We start from the raw sequence: 20,298 nt of genomic DNA, 5'->3' as shown, positions 1-20,298 counted from the left end.
CAATGTGCCATAATATTAGTGCAGTAATCAAAGTTAATTAGCTCTCTCAATACATCACAACAAGGCTATAATAGAGAATCATTTAGAGTGTTCCATATACCAAGTTGCAAATGATTCATCAGTAACACAGCAATATGAAATCCCAAGTGACTGGTATTTAAGGAAAAAAATGCCCAGTTTCATACTGATTAAATTCTACTGGAAGCTTGATGTATTATTTTTACCTCTACTTTGAACTAAAAATTATGCAGTGGCTCAGTATGTTCTGGAACAGGAAGGAAGGCCACGAGTCCAGGATTCCTTTTGGTGCTTTTATGATAGTACTAATTTACTGATTGGTTGTTTTCACCACAGATTTCCGGATATGAGCAAGGGAAGCGTTAACTATTCAGTTTGCATTTACGAAAAGCAATCTATCTAGCAAGTGCACTTTGCAGACAAAAAATAAAACACATAACATTCTCTGATATTAGGAAACATGCTCAGCAATATGCTGCAGTGCTTTACAAACATTTGTGTGGAAATCTCCTGAAAATATTGGCATACTGTCTTATCATATGTTACGATCCGGATGGGAAGAGTGCACAGTTTATGCAGCCCAACTATTCCACAGATCGCACCATTAGGTTAAAAGTTTAATTCACTCACCAAAATGGCCAATTATATACCTTTGCTACTGTTAGACCCAGAATAAAAGAGATTTTAACCAGGCTTCTTTCAATAAACTCCAAATAATTGATGTATCACATGACAAAACTTCTTTTGTAAAACAATGAACACACACATGCACTCACACACACACGTACACACACATGCATATACATGCACATGCATGCGCACACACAAATAGACAAACAAGTAGTCTCTGCATAGATGGGCGGTTGAAGAAAAACTTTATAAAAAAAGGATAAAGCTCATAGGGTTTCGACGCTATCGATTTGGTGCTCCCTCTTGTGAAGATAGATTGCTAGTCCCAGTAGATGTCTGGAGGTTCTCACGAATGGAGCTTTGGCATGGAGGAGATTAGAGCCGGATTAATCCATCTTGTCTCAGCCTCTCTGGATTCCAAATACAGACAAGTTTCGCTGAGCTGAGGATTCCTAGCTGGATACAGATGGCCACACTGTATTCAATCAAGGTAAAGAGAGTGCAAGCATCATCCCAGTTCCAGAACATCACTGCATGAGTTCCTCAGGATAGTGTCCTAGGCCCAACCATCTTCAGCTGCTTCATCAATGACCTTCCTTCCATCATAAGGTCCAGAGTAGGGATGTGCGCTGATGATTACATAATGTTCCGCACCATTCATGACTCCTCAGATACTGAAGCACGTCCACGTCCAAATGCAGCAAGACCTGGGCAATATTCAGGTTTAGACTGACAAGTGGCAAATAATATTCATGCCATACAAGTGTCAGGCAACAACCATCTCCAACAAGAGAGAATCCAACCATCGCCCCTTGACATTCAATGGCATTATCATCGCTGAATCCCCCGCTATCAACATCCTGGGGGTTACCATTGACCAGAAACTGAACTGGACTAGCCATATAAATACTGTGGCTAAAAGAGGTCAGTGGCTAGGAATCTAGCGGCAAGTAACTCTCCTCCGGACTCTACAAAGCCTATCCACTATCTAAAAGGCACAAGTCAGGAATGTGAAAGGATTGTAAAAAGATCAAGAACTCTAGGGCACAGATTTAAAGTGATTTGCAAAAGAAGCAAATGTGACATGAGAAAAAACTTTTTCACACAATGAGTGGTTCATGTCTGGAATGCACTGCCTAGAAGTGTCGTGGAGGCAGGTTGAATCGAGGCATTTCAAGAGGGCATTAGATGATTATTTGAACAGAAACCAAGTGCAGGGGTATGGGGAAAAGGCAGGGCAATGGCTCTAGGTCATAATGCTCAGTTGGAGAGCTGGTGCAGACACGATGGGCCGAATGGCCTCCATCTGTGCCATTAAGATTCTGTGACAGAATACTGTTATAGCACGGCCGATGATAAATGCTGAGCTGCTCAAATCCCAGAGGGAAACTTGAAACAACTGCCACAACTGTTCTGCAATTTGTATAAATTTTGAGATGCAGGCTTTGAATTCAGTAGTAATAAGACCACTGAGTCTTATAGGTTTCTTACAAAACTAAATTAAACCTTTATTCATAGGAGAAATGATTTGAAGCACATACATAGATCTGCAAATTACTACTATGATAACTTCTGATTCCCATAGTTAATCTAACTCTCAGTTACACTTTCGTTAAGGCAACAGTAAGACACACAGATTTTAAAAGACCCAGGCAAAGTAACACACAATACCCTGAACAGTCAAATTCAAAGTGCGTATTCTTAACTTCAGTTCTTTGTAGACAGCAGCTTGAGGCTTAGATGCTGGAGGCTTTTCACACTTGTGTTAGATCTTAGAATGCCTGCCCTTACACACAGCCTTCTCTCCTTTAAACATATTTTTCCCTTTGAATGCAAATTCCCATTGTTTCACTATGTCTTTGGACTTCACCTCTCTAATAATAAAAATCTGGTAAAATAGTACTAATTTTACCAGTATAACCTTTGGGGAAAATAAACACACTGTTTCTTAACTTCTCCTGGCTAGGTGAAACATTTCACCCATTCCTTTGAATTCAAGCTAGTCTGGTTTATTTAAAAATGCAAATGTTCCCTTTAGACCTTACATTCTAAAACTTCCCCCATGTTTACCTACTTAACATTTCAAACCTAGCTTATCTTCTGATACATCAAAGCCTTCAGACCAGCTGCCTTTAATTCAATTAAGTCACACACACATGCACTGACACAAACCCCACTATTGCTCTACATTATGAAAATTACTATATCTTCCTAACAATACTATCCACTTGCCTGGATGAGTGCAGCTCAAACAACACTCAAGAAGCTTGGCACCATCCAGGGCAGAGCAGCCCGCTAGGTTGGCACCCAATCCATAAACATTCACTCACTTCACCACTGACACATAGTGGCAGCAGTGTGTGCCATCTACAAGATGCACTGCAGAAACTCACCAAGGCTCCTTAGACAGCACCTTCCAAACTCACGATTGCTACCATCTAGAAAGACAAGGGCAGCAGATGCATGAGAACATCGCCACCTGGAAGTTCCCCCCAAGCCATACACCATCTTGACTTGGAAATATATTGCTGTTCCTTCACTGTCACTGGATCAAACTCCTGGAACTCCCTCCCTACTAGCACTGTGGGTGTACCTACACCACATGGACTGCAGAAGTTCAAGAAGGCAGCTCACTACCACCTTCTCAAGGGCAATTAGGAATGGGCAATAAATGCTGGCCTAGCCAGCAATGCCCACATCCCATGAATGAATAAAAAAAGCTGGGCAGCTTTTCCCCTTCTCAGTTCATTCCCAACTGGATTCACAAAAAAACAAGTTCAAAGCTTAAAGATCCTCCATCAGGTGATTTCCAATCACCATGCCTTTGCCTCTAGAACAGTTTTCTTCATCAATTAAAGTGACTGCAGTTCAAATCAGCAAACAGCTCTCCTCCTCAAGTGCCACGCAAGTCAAGAAATTTCTTGGAAAAGGCATGCTTTCTCACAGTCCAAGGTGAATTTATGGCCTTTTCTCAAAAAAAAACGTGTCCAAATAATGCAATGTCCTTCCAAATTTTAAAAGAAAATACCGTTCTTGAAGATATGCTTCTAATACGTAACACAAGAGAATCTAAGGAAAGTAGGGATAAAGAAGACTGAAAAAGATCATCTTCATTTATCTAGAACCAGAGTTAAGCAAAATAAAGCACAGACCACCACGTATACCTTTAGTCAATGTTCTAATGTCTGCCTACTCCCTTTAACATTGATAACAGCTTTTATTGACCCTCAGAAGCTCATTCTCACAATGTAGTTTTTGTGGTCATATTAAGGCCATGGTTCAACCTGTTGATATGTTTGAAGATCTTTAATTCTTTACTAACATCCCTTTCATGTTGCATAAAGGGAGACAGTAAAAACAGGAAATACTGGAAACATACAGTAGGTCAGGCAGCAAGATAGGGTTTTTGGACAATTACCTTTTATCAAAACCAAGATCATTAACCCAAAACTAATTCTACTTGCTTCCAGATTTCCAGCATCCGAATGGTGTTTTAAAGTATGTTGCTTTCATCACCTCTCATCCCTTCTTGCAGCTCTGGTGCCTGATGTTATTAAGACAGCTAACTCTTTGCTGCATCTTTTCTCATGCAATAGTATCGCTCCTCTAATCACGGCGACCAGAACTGCACATAGCATTCCAAATGTGGGCAAATCAATGCACTGAGTAGGTACAGTATCACATCCTGTGATTTTTTTACCTATTCCATGAACTAGGTACCCCAAGATCCTGTTTGTCTTAGTTACTGCTGTTGCACACTATAGTTTTAACAACCTGCCCACCAATACCCCCAAATTATTTTTCCTGTTTAGTATCCTGTAGGTTATAATTTAAATTGTGGTTCAAAAGTTTATTATTCTTCCTTATCTTACCACTTTGCACAATTGACACAATTACATTTACTATTTCTCAGCTCAACCTCCTCCTCTATCTAACTCCTCCTGTACCTGATTAACTGGGTCTTGAGTGAAAAGCTCTGCTCTCTAAGTTGTCATCACCAGCTAATTTTGACAGGTTTGTCTCCATCCCAATTTCCAAACCACTGAAACACAACACAAATTGTAAAGATGCCAGAACTGATCCTTGGAGCATCCCACAAGTCAATCACACAATTCAATATCTCATCCAGGCAGGTCCATGTTACTCTAGGGCAGTAGTTACGCTTGATCAAAGTGTACAAAATTAACATGCTGAAGGTTAACAGTTAATTATGAATTTGGCTAAACCACTTAACCAACCTGATTCACTAATTGAATTGGAAGCAATCAAACTATCACTGGGAGCTGGGGGTCTTGCCAGTTAACTCCAGATAACCCGGTAAATCAATATCCTAATGAGAAAAGTGATTCTTCCCAGACAGGATGTAAGAAATTCTCAGTGATATGTGCTAATAGCCAGCTTGTTTTTATCTGGTTAAATACCAAGATGCAAACTCAGGAATCTCTGCCAAGTTGTGCAGAAATGCTTCGGTAAGTGAAGGGGGTGTTGTTCCGAGGATACTGTGTACATTCCAAATTAGGCAACCACAAGTTTACAATGTCACAGTATATTTACAGTACAGAAGGAGGCCATTTAGCCCACTGAGTCTGCACTGGCTCTTTGAAAGAGCATTCCACCTAGTCCCACTCCCCTACCTTATCCCTGTAACCTTGCTCATTCTCTCTTTTCAGGTAGCAATCAAATTCCCTTTTGAATACCTTGATCAAACCTCAGTGGATTTCTCATTAGCTTAGTTTGGAGGCCTTTAAAGTTTCCACACGCATCATAGACCCATTTGGCCATAAACAAAATTCCTAGTTCTAATAATTCTTTAAAAAAAAGTATTTTAAAAATTGAAATGCAATTTCACAGAAAGAAATTTCTGCTATTCAGCTTTTAAACACAGCACAAAATCATAAAAGCAATGAAATTCTGATGAAGAAAATTTTGATTTCAACAGAATAAAATTGCAATGAAATCACGCTTTATTTACAGTCCAAAATCAAAGCAGTCATCCATGGTTTGGTACATATGTAACAATGAAATTCACCTCATAGATCAATGGAAATCTTTGTTGCCATTGGAAGTGATCACAAAATGAAATGAAATACACAAATTCCCTCTGCACATTTATACGGTCCTATCAAAGAGCACACACAGGCACGATGGGTCAAATGGCATGACATACTGTTCGCCCAATGCATAAATGCAGAGCTCCTTAGTAAGATTTACAAGCAGGCAGCAAAGAAAAGGGAATAGCAACACAGAAAATAATCAATCTTTCACAAAGAAACCGCTGGAAATACTCAGCAGGTCAAACAGCATATGAGGAGAGAGAACAGAGTTAATGTTTCAAATCAATAACCCTTTGTCAGATCTGGAGAAAGTGTATACTGTGAGATACATCTCTAAAAACTGCTCTGAAGAAGGGTCATACAAACTCGAAACATTAACTCTATTAGTCTCTCCACAAATGCTGCTAGACCAGCTGAGTTTTTCCAGCATTTTCTGTTTTTGTTTCAGGTGTCCAGCATCCACAGTATTTTGCTCTCAAAACTGCGGGTCTGACAATGAACACAAATCCAAAATTCCTGCAGCTTTTCTAAGCTAAGCAATAGCTTAGGAAAGTGCGGAGAAATGGAACTCTTTTGAAGAGTGCTCTTTTGAAGAATTGGCACAGGCCTCCTCCAGTTCTGTATCATTTCCTATGATTCTGTGATAGTCTTCAAATTAAACTGGGCTATTCAGGGGTGAAATCAGGAAACAGTTCTTCTGGAAAAGTTAGTGGAAAATATAGTAGGTCATTCGAAATTTTCAAGAGCGAGATCAATAAATTTTTGTTAGGCAAGAGTATCAAGCATTTGGATCAAAGATTGCAAAATGGACTTGAGGTACAGATGAATCCTGATCTGACTGAATGTCAGGACAGGCTCGGAGGACTGAGTTGCCAACTTTTGTTCCTATGTTCCCTAATAGGGTCTTAGAATTATACAGGTCTTCTCTTTTTGATGTGCAAACAGGTTCTTTGAGATCTGCCCTTAAATATAATCACATTTCATGGTTTAACGTCACATAGACAAGTCTGTATCATGGTGTTCACATCTTCCAGGTTGACTGGTTTGCAACAGCCAACGGTACAGGAAATAATTTTTGATAAGCCATGACTAAATGGAATTCATGGACCGCCAATGTTGAGAAATCCAACAGACACAAACAACGGATTGTATTCGGTAACCTAACATTCTGCATCGCACTGGCCATCATGCCATAATGAAATGAGCGGATGACCCTTATCTTTTCAGGGCAGCCATATTTGTACCGCACCTTCCACAGGCCTTCAAGGTTTACTGTGTCAAAGGCCATGGTCAGGTCAGCGAATACACGTAGAGGAATTGTCCTGTTCACAGGACTTTTTTGAATTTGACACACCATAAAGATCATGTCAACCATTCCTCGTCCAGCATAAAAGCCACACTGTGATTCTGGGTAACTGAGTCTGTAAGATGAGTGACAATCCTGTTGAGAACAATCCTTGCAAGAATCTCACTGTGGAGAGAAGTGAAACACTACACTGATTGTCACAGATGAACTTGCTTCCCATCTGTTTGTACAGGTGAATTATAGAAGCATCCTTGTAAGCTTGGGGCACAATGCCCTGGTTCTAGATTAAGGAGAGGTGAGTGAGTTTTCTAACCATGTAAGATCCTCCGTACTTGTATTTTTAGGTGAAATGCCATTGGCTCCTGCAGACTTACCCATGCACAGATGCTTTATGGCCTTGGTGACTTCAACTTGAGATGGATCAAGGCCAAGCTTGTTCAGAATGTGATGCTGTGCAAGTGATTCAATAACATTGTCAGATGCTTCTCCTATCACCAAGGCAAGACTGCAGAATGGCTCCAGTTCTGTATATCATCTACTTTTTAGCCATGCTCTTATTTGCACTCAAGATCTTGACATAGGAGCACACATTCAGTTCAGGACTTACAGCAACATGTCAATCTGCAAGGGTTCAAGATTTGCACAAAGTTCACAGAACATCTTTTAAGTAACCTCCTGTTTTCTGACAATTGTGCTTTCATATTATAGACACTCCAGAGGATATCCAGCTGCTAGCTGACCACCTAGCCCAAGCCTCAGAACCCTTCGGCCTAAAAATAAGCCTGGAAAGGATAGATCTTCTCCGCCGATGCTGCCAGACCTGCTGAGTTTTTCCAGGTATTTCTGTTTTTGTTTTTTATTATTTTAGATCTTGTACCAACCTGCCCCTGGCCACAAACACCAAGGCCCCATACTCACAATAAACAATACATCCCACAACTCAGTTCAGAAGTTATGCTATCTTGGGAGTATCCTCTCCAACAACACCATGTTGGATGATGAAATCGCCCATCGCCTGGCAAAGGCAAGCTCAGCATTCAGCAGTCTCACCGACAGACTTTGGAGAACATGGAATTTGTCTCAAAATAAAGACCAAAGTCTGCCAGGCAGCGGTTCTCCCATCATTTCTCTATGGCTGTAAGGCATGGTCAACCTGTCGGCATCATGCAAAACAACTAGATGCATTCCATCTCTGCTGCTTAAGATCTATCCGCCATATCAAATGGCTGGACAAATTCCCTAATACTGATATTCTTTCAGGGTGCCATCAGAGCTCAGCTTCACGGGGTCAGCCATGTGGTTCACATGGAGAATTTCTACATACCAAAGGTAGTATTCTACAGCCAGCTGAGCACAGAAACCTACACCATAGGACTTCCAAAACTCAGATATAAATACATTCTGTAAACCAATCTCAGTACCTGTAAGTTGGACCCCAATACATGGGGAAAACAACCCTGGACAGATCCAAATGGAGATGTCTCTGTCATCAAGCAATCTCAACATTTGAGGAGAGTAGAGTCAGGTCCCTACAGGACAAATGAGCATGCCGCAAAGCCAGTGCCTTCACCCGCCCCTTCAACTGTAAGTTCAACTATATATGTAATATTTGCAATCAGATCTGCAAATGGTTTAACATCACATATGAGACAACACCAACCTAGGCAATGAAAAATTGTTTTCCTTGCTGAACATGCATCCATCGAAACGACAGAATAATCCATTTTAGGCCAGACACTTCCTAAATAAATAAATAAATATATTAAGGGCAGAATATTACGCTTGGCATGCAGATGCGTGCCCGACACGCCTGAGCATAAAATGTCACGTGATGACGTCGGGCGAATCATCCCAACGTCATCGCACAGTCTCACGATATTTCATTCAGCGGGCGTGCGCCCGCCGACAATTAACAGGCCTATTAAGACCATTAAGAAGCTAATTAAAGTCAAATTTACGCTGCCTGTCCAACCTAACAGTTGGCAGGCAAGCGAAAAGGCCAAGCGGCCTTTACATTTTTTAGGAAACCTCATCCACGGGCGGGATGAGGTTTCCTAAAACAAATAAACATCAAATGAAAATTTTATTTTTGAATTAAAAACATGTCTCCAAGCTCATGTGATAGTCACATGAGGGACCATGTTTTATGACATTTTTATTTTCTTTATTTTTTTTAACTGGCGCTTCATCTCCCTGAGGCAGCTCCGTGCCTCAGGGAGATTGAAGCGTTCTTTCACGTGCATGCGCTAACTATGCGCTAGGCCCGCACTCCCTCTTCCCCCTGCCCACATAGGTTGCGCTCAGCGCTGCCGCTCGCATTCCACGCTGGGCAGGCCTTAACTGGCCCGCCTGCTTGAAATTGCAGTGCGGAGCCAGTCACAGGCAGCGGTCGGCATGCCAAGCACCCCCGCCAAGGGCAAAAATCCTGCCCTAAGTCTGACCAGTTACATACGCTAGCCATCTACAAACTATTACAAAACAAAGGATTGTCAAAATCATCCAGAACAGGTAGCTGAAACTATTTTTAAACACAGGTCAGAGAAATGGAGAAAGAAATGAAGTCTAAATCAGCATTAATGTGCATGCATGTGAATGCCTGGAGTGTGGTAAATAAGATTGGTGAATGGATCTGGGTTGAATAAAGTCAACAGTTGGCAGGAAAAACGGTAGCTGAACAATGCGCTGCATTTAGAAAGAGATAGCTCGGGCGCAGTCAAGGTATATTCCCTCAAAAGGGAATGGCAGGGCAAACTAATTCAGTGCTCCCAGGATGACAAAAGAGATAGAGATTAAATTGAAAAAGAAAAAGTGTGCTTTTGACGAAGTCAGGTAGATAATACAATGGAGAACCAGGCTGAATATAGAAGGTTCAAAGGGGAAGTGAAAAAACAAATATGAGAAGCAAAGAGACAGTATGAAAAGAGACAGGCAGCTAACATAAAAGGTAATCCAAAAATCTTCCATGGTTATATAAATAGTAAAAAGATGGTAAAAGGAGGAGTAGGGCCAATTAGGGACCATAAAGGGGATTTATGCATGGGGCAGGGGGCTTAGCTGAGGAATACTTTGCATCTGTCTATACCAAGGAAGAAGATGCTACGAGGGCCAAGAGAGGAAGGAATTAATACACTAGAAAAGTTTAAAATTGATAAGGAGGTTGCCTGTACTTAAAATTGATAAGACACCAGGACCAGAAGAGATGCATCCAAGGATACTGAGGAAAGTGAGGGTGGAAATTGCGGGGGCACTGGCTATAATTTTCAAGCCTTCCTTAGACTCAGGGATGGTGCCTGAGGACTAAAGAATTGCAAATGTTACACCCTTGTTCAAAAAAAGGTGTAAAGATAAGCCCAGCAAGTACAGGCAAGTCAGTTTAACCTCGGTGGTGGAGAAACTTCTAGAAACAATAATTCAGGACAAAATTAATAGTCACATGAACAAATGCATGCTAATTAAGGAAAGCCTACATGGATTTCTTATGGGAAAACAGTGCTTAACTAACTTGCTGGAGTTTTTTGAAGAAGCAACAGAGAGCTTTGACAAGAGCAATGCCGTTGATGTAATGTAGCGGGACTTCCAAAAGGCATTTGATACAACGCTGCACATCAAACTTGTGAGCAAAGTTATAGCTCATGGAATAAAAGGGACAGTAGCAACATGAATACAAAATTGGCTGAATGACAGGAAACAGAGTAGTGGTTAATGGATGTTTTTCAGGCTGGAGGAAAGTCTGTAGTGGAATTCCCCAGGAGTGTGTTGGGCCCCTTGCTCTTTCTGATATATATTAATGACCTAGACCTTTGTGAACAGGGTTTTTCAAAAGATTATACGAAACTTGGAAGCATTATGAACTGTGAGGAGGATAGTGTAAAACCTCAAAAGGACATAGACAAGTTGGTGGAATGGTCAAACAAGTGGCAGATGAAGTTCAATACGGAGAAATGTGAAGTGATGCATTTTGAAAGGAAGAACATGGAGAATAAAATATAAAATAAAGGGTACAACTCTAAAGGGTTTCAGGAGCAGAGGGACCTGGGTGCATATGGGCACAAGTCATTGAAGGTGGCAGGACCGGTCGAGAGAACGCGTAATAAAGCATGCAGTATCCTAGGCTTTATTAATAGATACATAAAGTACAAGGGTAAGGAGGTTATGTTGAACTTATATAAGACACTAGTTCGGACTTAACTGGAATATTGCTTCCAGTTCTGGGTGACACACTCCAGGAAAGATCTGAAGGCATTGGAGAGAATCCAGAAAAGATTCGCGAGAATGGTTCCAGAGATGAGAAACTCCAGTTATGAAAATGAATTGGAAAAGTTGGGACTGTTTTCCTTGGAGAAGGTTGAAAGGAGATTTGATAGAGATATTCAAAATCATGAGGGGTCTAGGCAGACTAGATAGGGAGAAACTGTTCCCACTCATGAAAGGATCAACAATGAGAGGGCACAGTTTTAAAGTAATTGGCTAAAGAAACAGTAGCAACATGAGAAAAAACTTGTTCACGCAGCGAGTGGCTAAGGTCTGGAATATATTGCCTGAGAGCGTGCCAGAGGCAGGTTCAATCGAAGCAGTCAAAAAGGAATTAGGTTGTGACAGTAAGAGCTTCTTTAAATATATAAAAAGGAAGAGAGAGGCCAAAAGGGAACATAGGTCCCTCAGAGAATGAGGCTGGGGAAATAATAATGGAGAAATGACAGACGAGTTGAATAAATACTTTGCTTCAGTCTTCACGGTAGAAGATACTAGTAGCATTACAAAAATACTAAATAATCAAGGGGCAAAAGTGGGGGAGGAAATAAATACAATAACTATCACTAGAGAAAAAGTACTAGGCAAACTAATGGGGCTAAAGGCCGATAGGTCCCCTGGATCTGATGGGTTGCATCCTAGAATATTAAGGAAAGTAGCTAAGGAAAGAGATAGTGGACGCACTGGTAGTAATCTTCCAAGAATCCTTAAATTCTGGAAAAGTCCCAGAGGATTGGAGAACAGCAAATGTAACACCCTTATTCAAAAAAGGAGGGAGACAAAAAACAAGAAACTACAGACCAGTTAGCTTCACGTCCATCATTGTGAAAATATTGGAGTCTATTATAAAGGATGTAATAGCAGAGCATTTAGAAATACATAGTCTAATCAAGCAGAGTCAGCATGGCTTCATGAAGGGAAAATCATGCCTAACAAATTTATTAGAATTCTTTGAGGAGGTAACAAGCAGGGTAGATAAAGAGGAACCAATACATATAACATATTTGAATTTCCAAAAGGCGTTCGATAAGGTACCGCACATAAAGCTACTTAATAAGATAAGAGCCTATGGTGTTGGGGGTACTATATTAGCATGGATAGAGGATTGGCTAACTAATAGAAGACAGAGAGTTGGGATAAGGGGGCATTTTCGGATGGCAACCTGTAACTAGTGGAGTGCCACAGGGATCAGCGCTGGTGCCTCAATTCTTTACAAGATATATTAATGACTTAGATGAGGGAAGTGAATGTACTATCGCCAAGTTTGCGAATGACACAAAAATAGGTGGGGAGGCAAATGGTGAGGATGACACAAGGAGTCCACAGAGGGATATAGACAGATTAAGTGAGTGGGCAAAAACTTGGCAGATGGAATATAATGTGGGAAAATGTGAGGTTATGCACTTTGACAGGAAGAATAGAGGAACTGAATATTATTTAATTGGAGAAAGACTGCAGAATGCTGCAGCAGAGAGGGATCTGGGAGTCCGTGTGCATAAATCCGAAAAAGCTAACATACAAGTTCAACAGGTAATAGGGAAGGCAAATGGAATGTTGGCCTTTATTTCAAAGGGAATGGAGTAGAAAAATAGGGAAGTCTTGCTAAAACTATACAAGGCACTAGTTAGACCACACCTAGAATACTGTGAACAGTTTTCGTCCCCTTACCTAAGGGAAGATGTTTTGGCATTGGAGGCAGTCCAGAGAAGGTTCACTAGGTTGATCCTGGGGATGGAGGAGTTTTCTTATGAGGAGAGGTTGAGTAGGTTGGACCTGTACTCATTGGAATTTAGAAGAATGAGAGGCAATCTTATTGAAACATATAAGATTCTTAGGGGGCTTGACAGGGTAGATGTTGAGGGGTTGTTTCCCCTTGTGGGAGAGTCTAGGACCAGAGGGCATAATCTCAGAGTATTGGGGCATCCATTTAAAACAGAGATGAGGAGGAATTTCTTCTCTCAGAGGGTAGTCAATCTGTGGAATTTTTTACAGAGGGCTGCAGAGGCTGGGTCGTTAAGTAAATTCAAGGCTGAGATAGACAGATTTTTAATCAGTAAAGGAATCAAGGGCTATGGGGAAAAGGCAGGAAAGTGGAGCTGAGGATTATCAGGTCAGCCATGATCTCATTGAATGGCGGAGCAGAATCGATAGGCCAAATGGCCTACTTCTGCTCCTACGTTTTATGATCTTACCTGAAAAGAAAGAATGTACAGGGTTACAGGGAGAAGCAGGGGAATGGCACTAAGTGAATTGCTTAGAGAGCCGATACAGACATGATGGGTCAAATAGCCTTCTTCTGTACTGTAACAATTCTCTGATTCTGTGCAGGATTATGAAGAGAAGGCAGGTGAATGACACGAGATGAATTGCTCATTTGGAGAGACAGTGCAGACAATATGGACCAATTGCCTCTTTCTGTACTGTAACAGTTTTATGATTCTGTGATCTTACCCTTTTAAAATCAGCTAAAATCCATTTTCCAAACACAATATCACCATGATGAAGTGTGCTGCAAGAAACACTATTTACAGATAGAGGTGATAATGATTTAGTTGATACTGTAATTAAATTTGTGATGACAAAATGACATCAATAATCTATTTTCATCTTTAATAAATAAAAAAGCGATTCAAAGGCAAAACTCTATTGCAAATGTTTAGGCAGAGGTAAACACATTGGGCCAGATTTTCACCCCGGGAAGCGGTAATAGAGAGTTGGGTGATTTCCGGACATTGCAAACCCACCTACTAACCAGCAGTGCCCACAAATGCTGCGGAGAGGGAGTCAGGCAAAAGCCGAGGCGGCAGGAAAAAAGGCCCGCCTCCATTCGCTGAAACATCAGCCCCATTCTGGAGATGAATGTGAGACCCCCTAACCCTCATGCCCCCCAATTCACTTAGCCAGTATCCAGTATAAACAGGACTCATGAGCCCTATAATAAAATTTGGAAATTGAGAAGTTCATAAATCTATCAAATAAGCAAACATTACTTGAAACCCTCTTTAAAAACTAAAATCCTCTAAACAGCTCATAAATGTGTCTTAATCAACAGGCTCACATTTCTCTTGTCAGTTGTGTCAACAATCCATGCTGCGCAGAATCCTATTAGTGGGTTTGGAAGTAAGCCAAGCATTCATAATGAGATTCCACCAAATAACTGTGTCAACAAGCTGTCCTTTGAAGACAGCCAGAAGTTCAGCCATCTGTCAAGGATTTGAAACAGCCAAACAGATGGCTGAGCTGAACAGAAACTCTGGGCACCTTCACAATATCATCTCTGAATTTCACTATTGTACAATGTGGAATAGCACATTATCAAATGGATAATGTACTCTAATGCCATTGAAGACTTTTTCCACTTTCACAATGCTGTTCATTGCCCCGACAGCTTGCCAGATGTCAGAAGTGCCAACGTAGCAAACACATTATTTCATAGTCACTTACCTTTTCAAAACAAAGCCCTATCATTACTCACTGCACTAAAAACATTTATAACTTATGATACAGCATTTCATAATGATGTGAATTTGGCAACACCTTTTTAACTTCCCTTTAATACAGTTCCCAACTCCAAACCATGGTTCCTCCATGGTTCACACCATCTCTGTGCTGGTGTGAATCAGGTCACCTTCCAAAGCCGATTCCATGAAAATTATGAAAGATCTCAAATGCCCACTTCCACAATGATGCCAGCAAAATTTGGGCATCAGCATGTGTGCCTACAACCCGTCCCCTCACCCTACGCCACTGAACATTGCTGACACCGGTAATAGGGGCTGGAATCCTGGATTTGGGTACCGCCTGCCTTTTAAAAGTCCGTCTGATGCACTTCGGTCCCATGCTGGGACGATCGTGTCTACAGTGAAATAAACATGCTACTAGGAGGCACAACTGCAATATTCTCAGACTATTCCCAAAATAGGTGTTTGTCATTCAGAACATTGTAAGCTGGAGACTGCTCCGTGTAACAGAACTTGAGCCTTTTCCCTGCTCCACATTTCTGACATTGTAACATTGTAATATGTCATGAAAGCCATTGGAATTTCATTGCAATTAAATAAGTAAAACTTAACACATCAACATTAAATTCATATCCCTTAGTAGTTGGGCATCAACACCACCATGTATGTGCAGGACACGTACAGTTTCCTAAGAAAATCAGCAATTGTTAATATGTTTATTCTGCTTGAAACACAGTTCTGTAATTATAATTAAATTATACTGATGCAAACCTAATTGATTTATAAACGTTCGAGCATTACAGCTAAGTAACAAACAATCTGCCTTGATTGAAAAGGTTAATAATTCCAGGCCCAAGTAACTTGGGTTGAAAGCAGAAATTAATTATGCTGCGTATTTTCTGGATTTTATTTCAAGGTACCGGGTGAATTCACACAGATGACATTAATCCCACATACTTATGTTTGGAATTTCATTAAAAGTGTAACTAAGTACCAGAAATTGCAACTGAAAAGGCAGCATTGGTGGGCTGCAATCAAAGGCTGGTTCAATTTACTCCCTTTACTCCACTGAATTTCCAATCAAAGTCACGCCAGTTCAGGGGTGAATGGGATAAAATTAGGCAGGGAATTGTCATTGACACTCTTGGGTATCTCTGGTAGCTCAAGGAATACCGACAGTGCTGGGAGCAGATGTCTACACTTGGTCTTGGCAGCATGTGGAGACTGGCTCAGGAAAATAGGTAAGAATTATTATTTCCAAATAATTGCAACTTAATGCGTTGTGTTGCATTGGTGTACTAACCCCTTGAACCATGAAGTGCCAAGATAAAGTTTTGCATAAGATTCCTCACATATCCAGTCCCTGAGCTTCAGATCCAAGAAGGAAGAAAAAAAATTAAAACTAGTCAACTTTTCACACATGGGGAGAGCAAGCAAAAGCAGAAAATAATCTTTCATGCAACACAACTTAAAGCCCTTCAGCTCAAGTTCATTTTGAATTCAGAAATAAGTAGCTGTAGTTACCATTCAATTCTTTCCTTCTGCAAGGAACCTCCCAATGTACTTTCAAATGGAGCTACCATATTATGGTCTCTTTCATGATCATTTTCCTACTTATAGTCTCTTTCTGTCCAACGGCAAAATACTGACTGTATTGTAGACACAAAGCGAGTGATCACAGAACATATTTGAATGCCTTTAGGTGCTCAGATCCCTGGTTCAAAAGAGCCAGATGCACAGTAGTCACGTCTCCCTGAGAAACAATAGTGCTCCCTTTAAATTGGCAATCTAATAAAAATGTTTACAAACTGCAGCAATAGGCAGTGCAAAGAAAAGTGGCTGCACAGTGATTTTTATTTTTATTGCAACTGTATCATACAAATTTCCCCCAAGGAAAACTCAATCCTGCAGGAATGTAAGTCATATTAGAGCATTGTCCCATTAGTGTCTCTTCCCACATATCGTCAGTCTTTTGGCTGGCAAATTGCAACAGACAAGAGCACTCCATTGTATAATAACAATATGATTTTGGAGTTTACATTTGTTGTCCCAATTAGCTAAGAATGTATTATTTAGGAACAACCTATAACCAACTAGCTCAGGGATGCTGTAATGCTGCCACCCTGACAACATGCAGTAACGCTTTGTGCTGTTGTAACCTCCAGAACGGAAAGAAGCTCTTAAAGGAGAAATATCAGCATATTTTCAACAATTTCTCCCTTTACCTGTTAGCTGAGGATGTCATTCATTAGAAAAGTGTCACCTGTGCATGTAATTTTGTCCAAAATAACACCCATTTCTCAGAAACAACAAATCACAACACTTCTGGTATAATATTCAAACCTTGCTGAAGTCCAATGCTTCAAACAGTGAAAACACACTGCCCAGGCAGCTCATTTGTTTTGCAACTGGGGGTCTTAGTTGGCTGAATATAAAAAAGGGGAAACTGACATTTGATACATTTTGCCATACTGAAACATCATCCCAGAAATGCCAAATTTTATGTAAAATAAAACTTTATACATAGCATGTTTCTTATCAATTTCAGTTTTTTACATTAACTGTTCAATGAATATGGTTTTACATTTGCCCCAGTCTTGGAATTTCCTAATGAGATTATTCAATAGCTGTGGTAATTCTGCAATCCCTGTGGGGAGCTACCATTGCAGGGGGAAGAGGGAAAAATCGATACAACAATGTTCTAACCCCAGCTGCAACCAATGCTTCTGGTGAGCATGGCTTCCCCACTGGGAATACAGATCATGGAATTATCCCTTGTATTTGAAAGAAAAAATAGTCAGGAGAATGATCACTATAAATATCCCAGAATTAAGCTATTAACAATCTAACCTTTCTGTTGAACAGCTGGGTTTTATGAAAGATAAATCTTCAAATCTCAGTGTGTAATTTGAAGATCTTTGGTCCAAAAAGTAGAATTTACTAAATAGGCTTATTGGTGAGCATGAATTAATTAAGTGTAGAGAGGTCTTGTTTGCACATGACATGGAAGCACTCACCCATTCCTCCAGTATCTTTTGTGTAGCCTCACTGGCTCGAGCTCGATTTCTGCAGGCTAGGACAACATGTGCTCCATGCAGAGCTAAAGAGCGCGCAGTTTCATAGCCTACCAAGAAAAACATTGTTATTGCTTAAATATGTTTTGGGGGAGTGGGGGAAAGTACAGTTTCAATACTTCCATACATCTCTGCTTGAATAAGCAACAATTTCATAATGCTTTGTGTGGGACTGCACAATCTCAAAGTGCTGATTTACATGAAGGCCTTAGAGTGCAACTTACCAACTGGCAACCAATCTGTCAGGTAACCTTTGCCATTAGTGCCTGATTTAAAAATGTTATCATACAAGTTAACAGAGTAATTTTCTCGAAAAACAGTGGGCATTGGTCACTTATTTCAAAACTAGGGAGTATTGTTATCTCCTACAAGTACAATTTTTCTGACAGAACAATAGTGCAAACCTCTACATTTCCCATTTTTAATTCTGTTCATTTTGAATTTAGGATTTCAGTTTCCTTGATGTTGCAACATTGGTTTCCATTTGCAAAGGAAATAAAATACCCAAAGGGATAATATAATACCAGACATGCAGATTCACCTAAAGTTTATTATAAACTATATACTAAATGAGATGTGGTTCAGTGCTATTTATTTCTATACTAGTCACTTGCCAGCTGTACAATCTTTCCAAATATCTTTTCAGTCATTTTATAGCAAATGGGACAAAATTCCTCCCAAAATCTAGCCAACACTCAAAGTAATGATTTGCTATAGTTTAAATGCAGTCTTCTAAAAGTTCAGCGTGACTGCCTATTTTCAATTTTCAGCTCACTTCTTCCCACTGCAAATGAAGTTGGGGAAAAATTACTTTTCAGTACCTTGGGAATCATCCCAAAATTGTTCAACATTACCTCCACATGCATCATGTTTATTAACAGTTCAGTTCAATCTGGGTTTATGTGGCACAGAGTCACAAAAATGTGCTTTAAAATCTGCGCAAGATATAAAAAAAAAGTGAAAGTGACATGGCTCTGATCCAGAACAATTCAATGGATATTTTCATTTCAATGGAGTTTTCCATTTAATGAGCCAACAATGTTCTAAGGTTAGTCTGTGGTTTCAGATTACCCTACCAATTAATGGCTTTTTTTAAAACCCCACTATGAACTCCTGCTCAGACAATTCAAGGCATACATAACAGTGGGGAACCACTGCATAGATCTTTACTGGCCATATTAACATAATCAGCACATCCAGTTTGTCATAAATTGTATCTTTTTTCCCCTCCAAATGTTAGTCACTGAACATATCTGGATCATTGCACACTCTAATTCACCTTGGATGTTTGAAAACCATTGATTAGCAGTGCTATTCTTTCGAAGGAATGGGGCTGTAGTGCAATGTACTAACTTGGCACTTCTTGTCAATGTCTTATTAATTATATTGGTTTAATGGCAATTACATTGTTAAGGCTTTGGCAATTACACTGTTACGGTTCAATGGTAATTACATGATTAAACAGTTGATGGGTTTTTGTAAACCAAGATGGCGGCGCCCATGGGAAAGAAAGAGTGATCTACGATGGTTTCATTGATATGCCGGAGCCTGCCCATCCTCGGTGCACGCAGGCAGTTTTCCTTTGGAGTTACAGATTTAATCCAGATGCACACCATTCCCAAACCCAAATCTGTGGATTGCTGGAATGAGAAGAGAATAATGTTCGGAACATATGATAACATAGGAATCCTGGGTGATTTCACCGTGCACCCTTGCTCCCTTATCCGCGGGCCTGTCTCGCTGCGGGGGTACGATGCCAGAGGAAGCGTTGCTTTGTGGACAAGCGGATGTTTGAGGGGGATCGTCACAATCTCAACAAGAGGGTCAAATTCCTCTATGAGCGATTTAACTGCTAAGGCAAACTGCGCTAGCCTCCGCGCTCAATGATAAATGCTATAAATGGGGATCTGGGAGTGGTGGCATAGTGGTATTGTCACTGGACTAGTAATCCGGGGACCTAGGGTAATGCTCTGGGGACCCTGCTTCAAATCCCACTACAGCAGATGGTGAAATTTGAATCGAATGAAAATCCGGAATTAAAAGCCTAATGATGGTCCAATGTCGATTGTCATATAATCTCAGATAAGAAAAAGTTATCTCTTGTAAAATTCCACCCACTGGTTTGGCACATTATTGAAGTAGGATGTGATGTAATATGCTGAGCAAGATCACACTCTTGCATTTCTCATACAAGACATTACATCAGGAACTGCAAACTTGAATTACAAAGAATACGCTATTAGCTACAGGTGCTGCTGCTGTTGAAGAAAAGAAAGAGGAGAAGAAAGAAGAGTCTGAAGAATCAGATGATGGGCTTTGGCCTCTTTGACTAAATACAAAACTGTCTTTAAAATAAACTGTTCTGTGTTCTAAAAAAAAATTAGCAACCAGTAGAAATATGGGAAGTTAACTTTTGAACCACCACAAATGCTTAATTTAAACATTTTTCAACCAATCAAACATTTCCTCCAGAGTAGGAATAAAATAGCATTGTATATACATCC

General features: G+C 40.3%; 1 protein-coding gene across 5 annotated transcripts in view; it reads right to left on the bottom strand.

The window, feature by feature from the left end:
- Positions 1–20,298, bottom strand: part of wwox (WW domain containing oxidoreductase) — a 968,269-nt gene that overhangs the window by 833,010 nt on the left and 114,961 nt on the right. For all 5 annotated transcript variants that reach the window (XM_078544626.1, XM_078544630.1, XM_078544628.1 and 2 more), the window contains exon 5: positions 17,738–17,844. In XM_078544626.1, coding sequence (XP_078400752.1) covers positions 17,738–17,844 — 107 coding nt within the window. The remainder of the gene's footprint in view (positions 1–17,737; positions 17,845–20,298) is intronic.

This window comes from Cetorhinus maximus, chromosome 6 (assembly GCF_964194155.1).
Source record: "Cetorhinus maximus chromosome 6, sCetMax3.hap1.1, whole genome shotgun sequence".
Taxonomy (NCBI): Eukaryota; Metazoa; Chordata; class Chondrichthyes; order Lamniformes; family Cetorhinidae; genus Cetorhinus; species Cetorhinus maximus.
The sequence above is the reverse complement of the archived record's forward strand: the minus strand, read 5'-3'. Positions and strand labels throughout refer to the sequence as shown.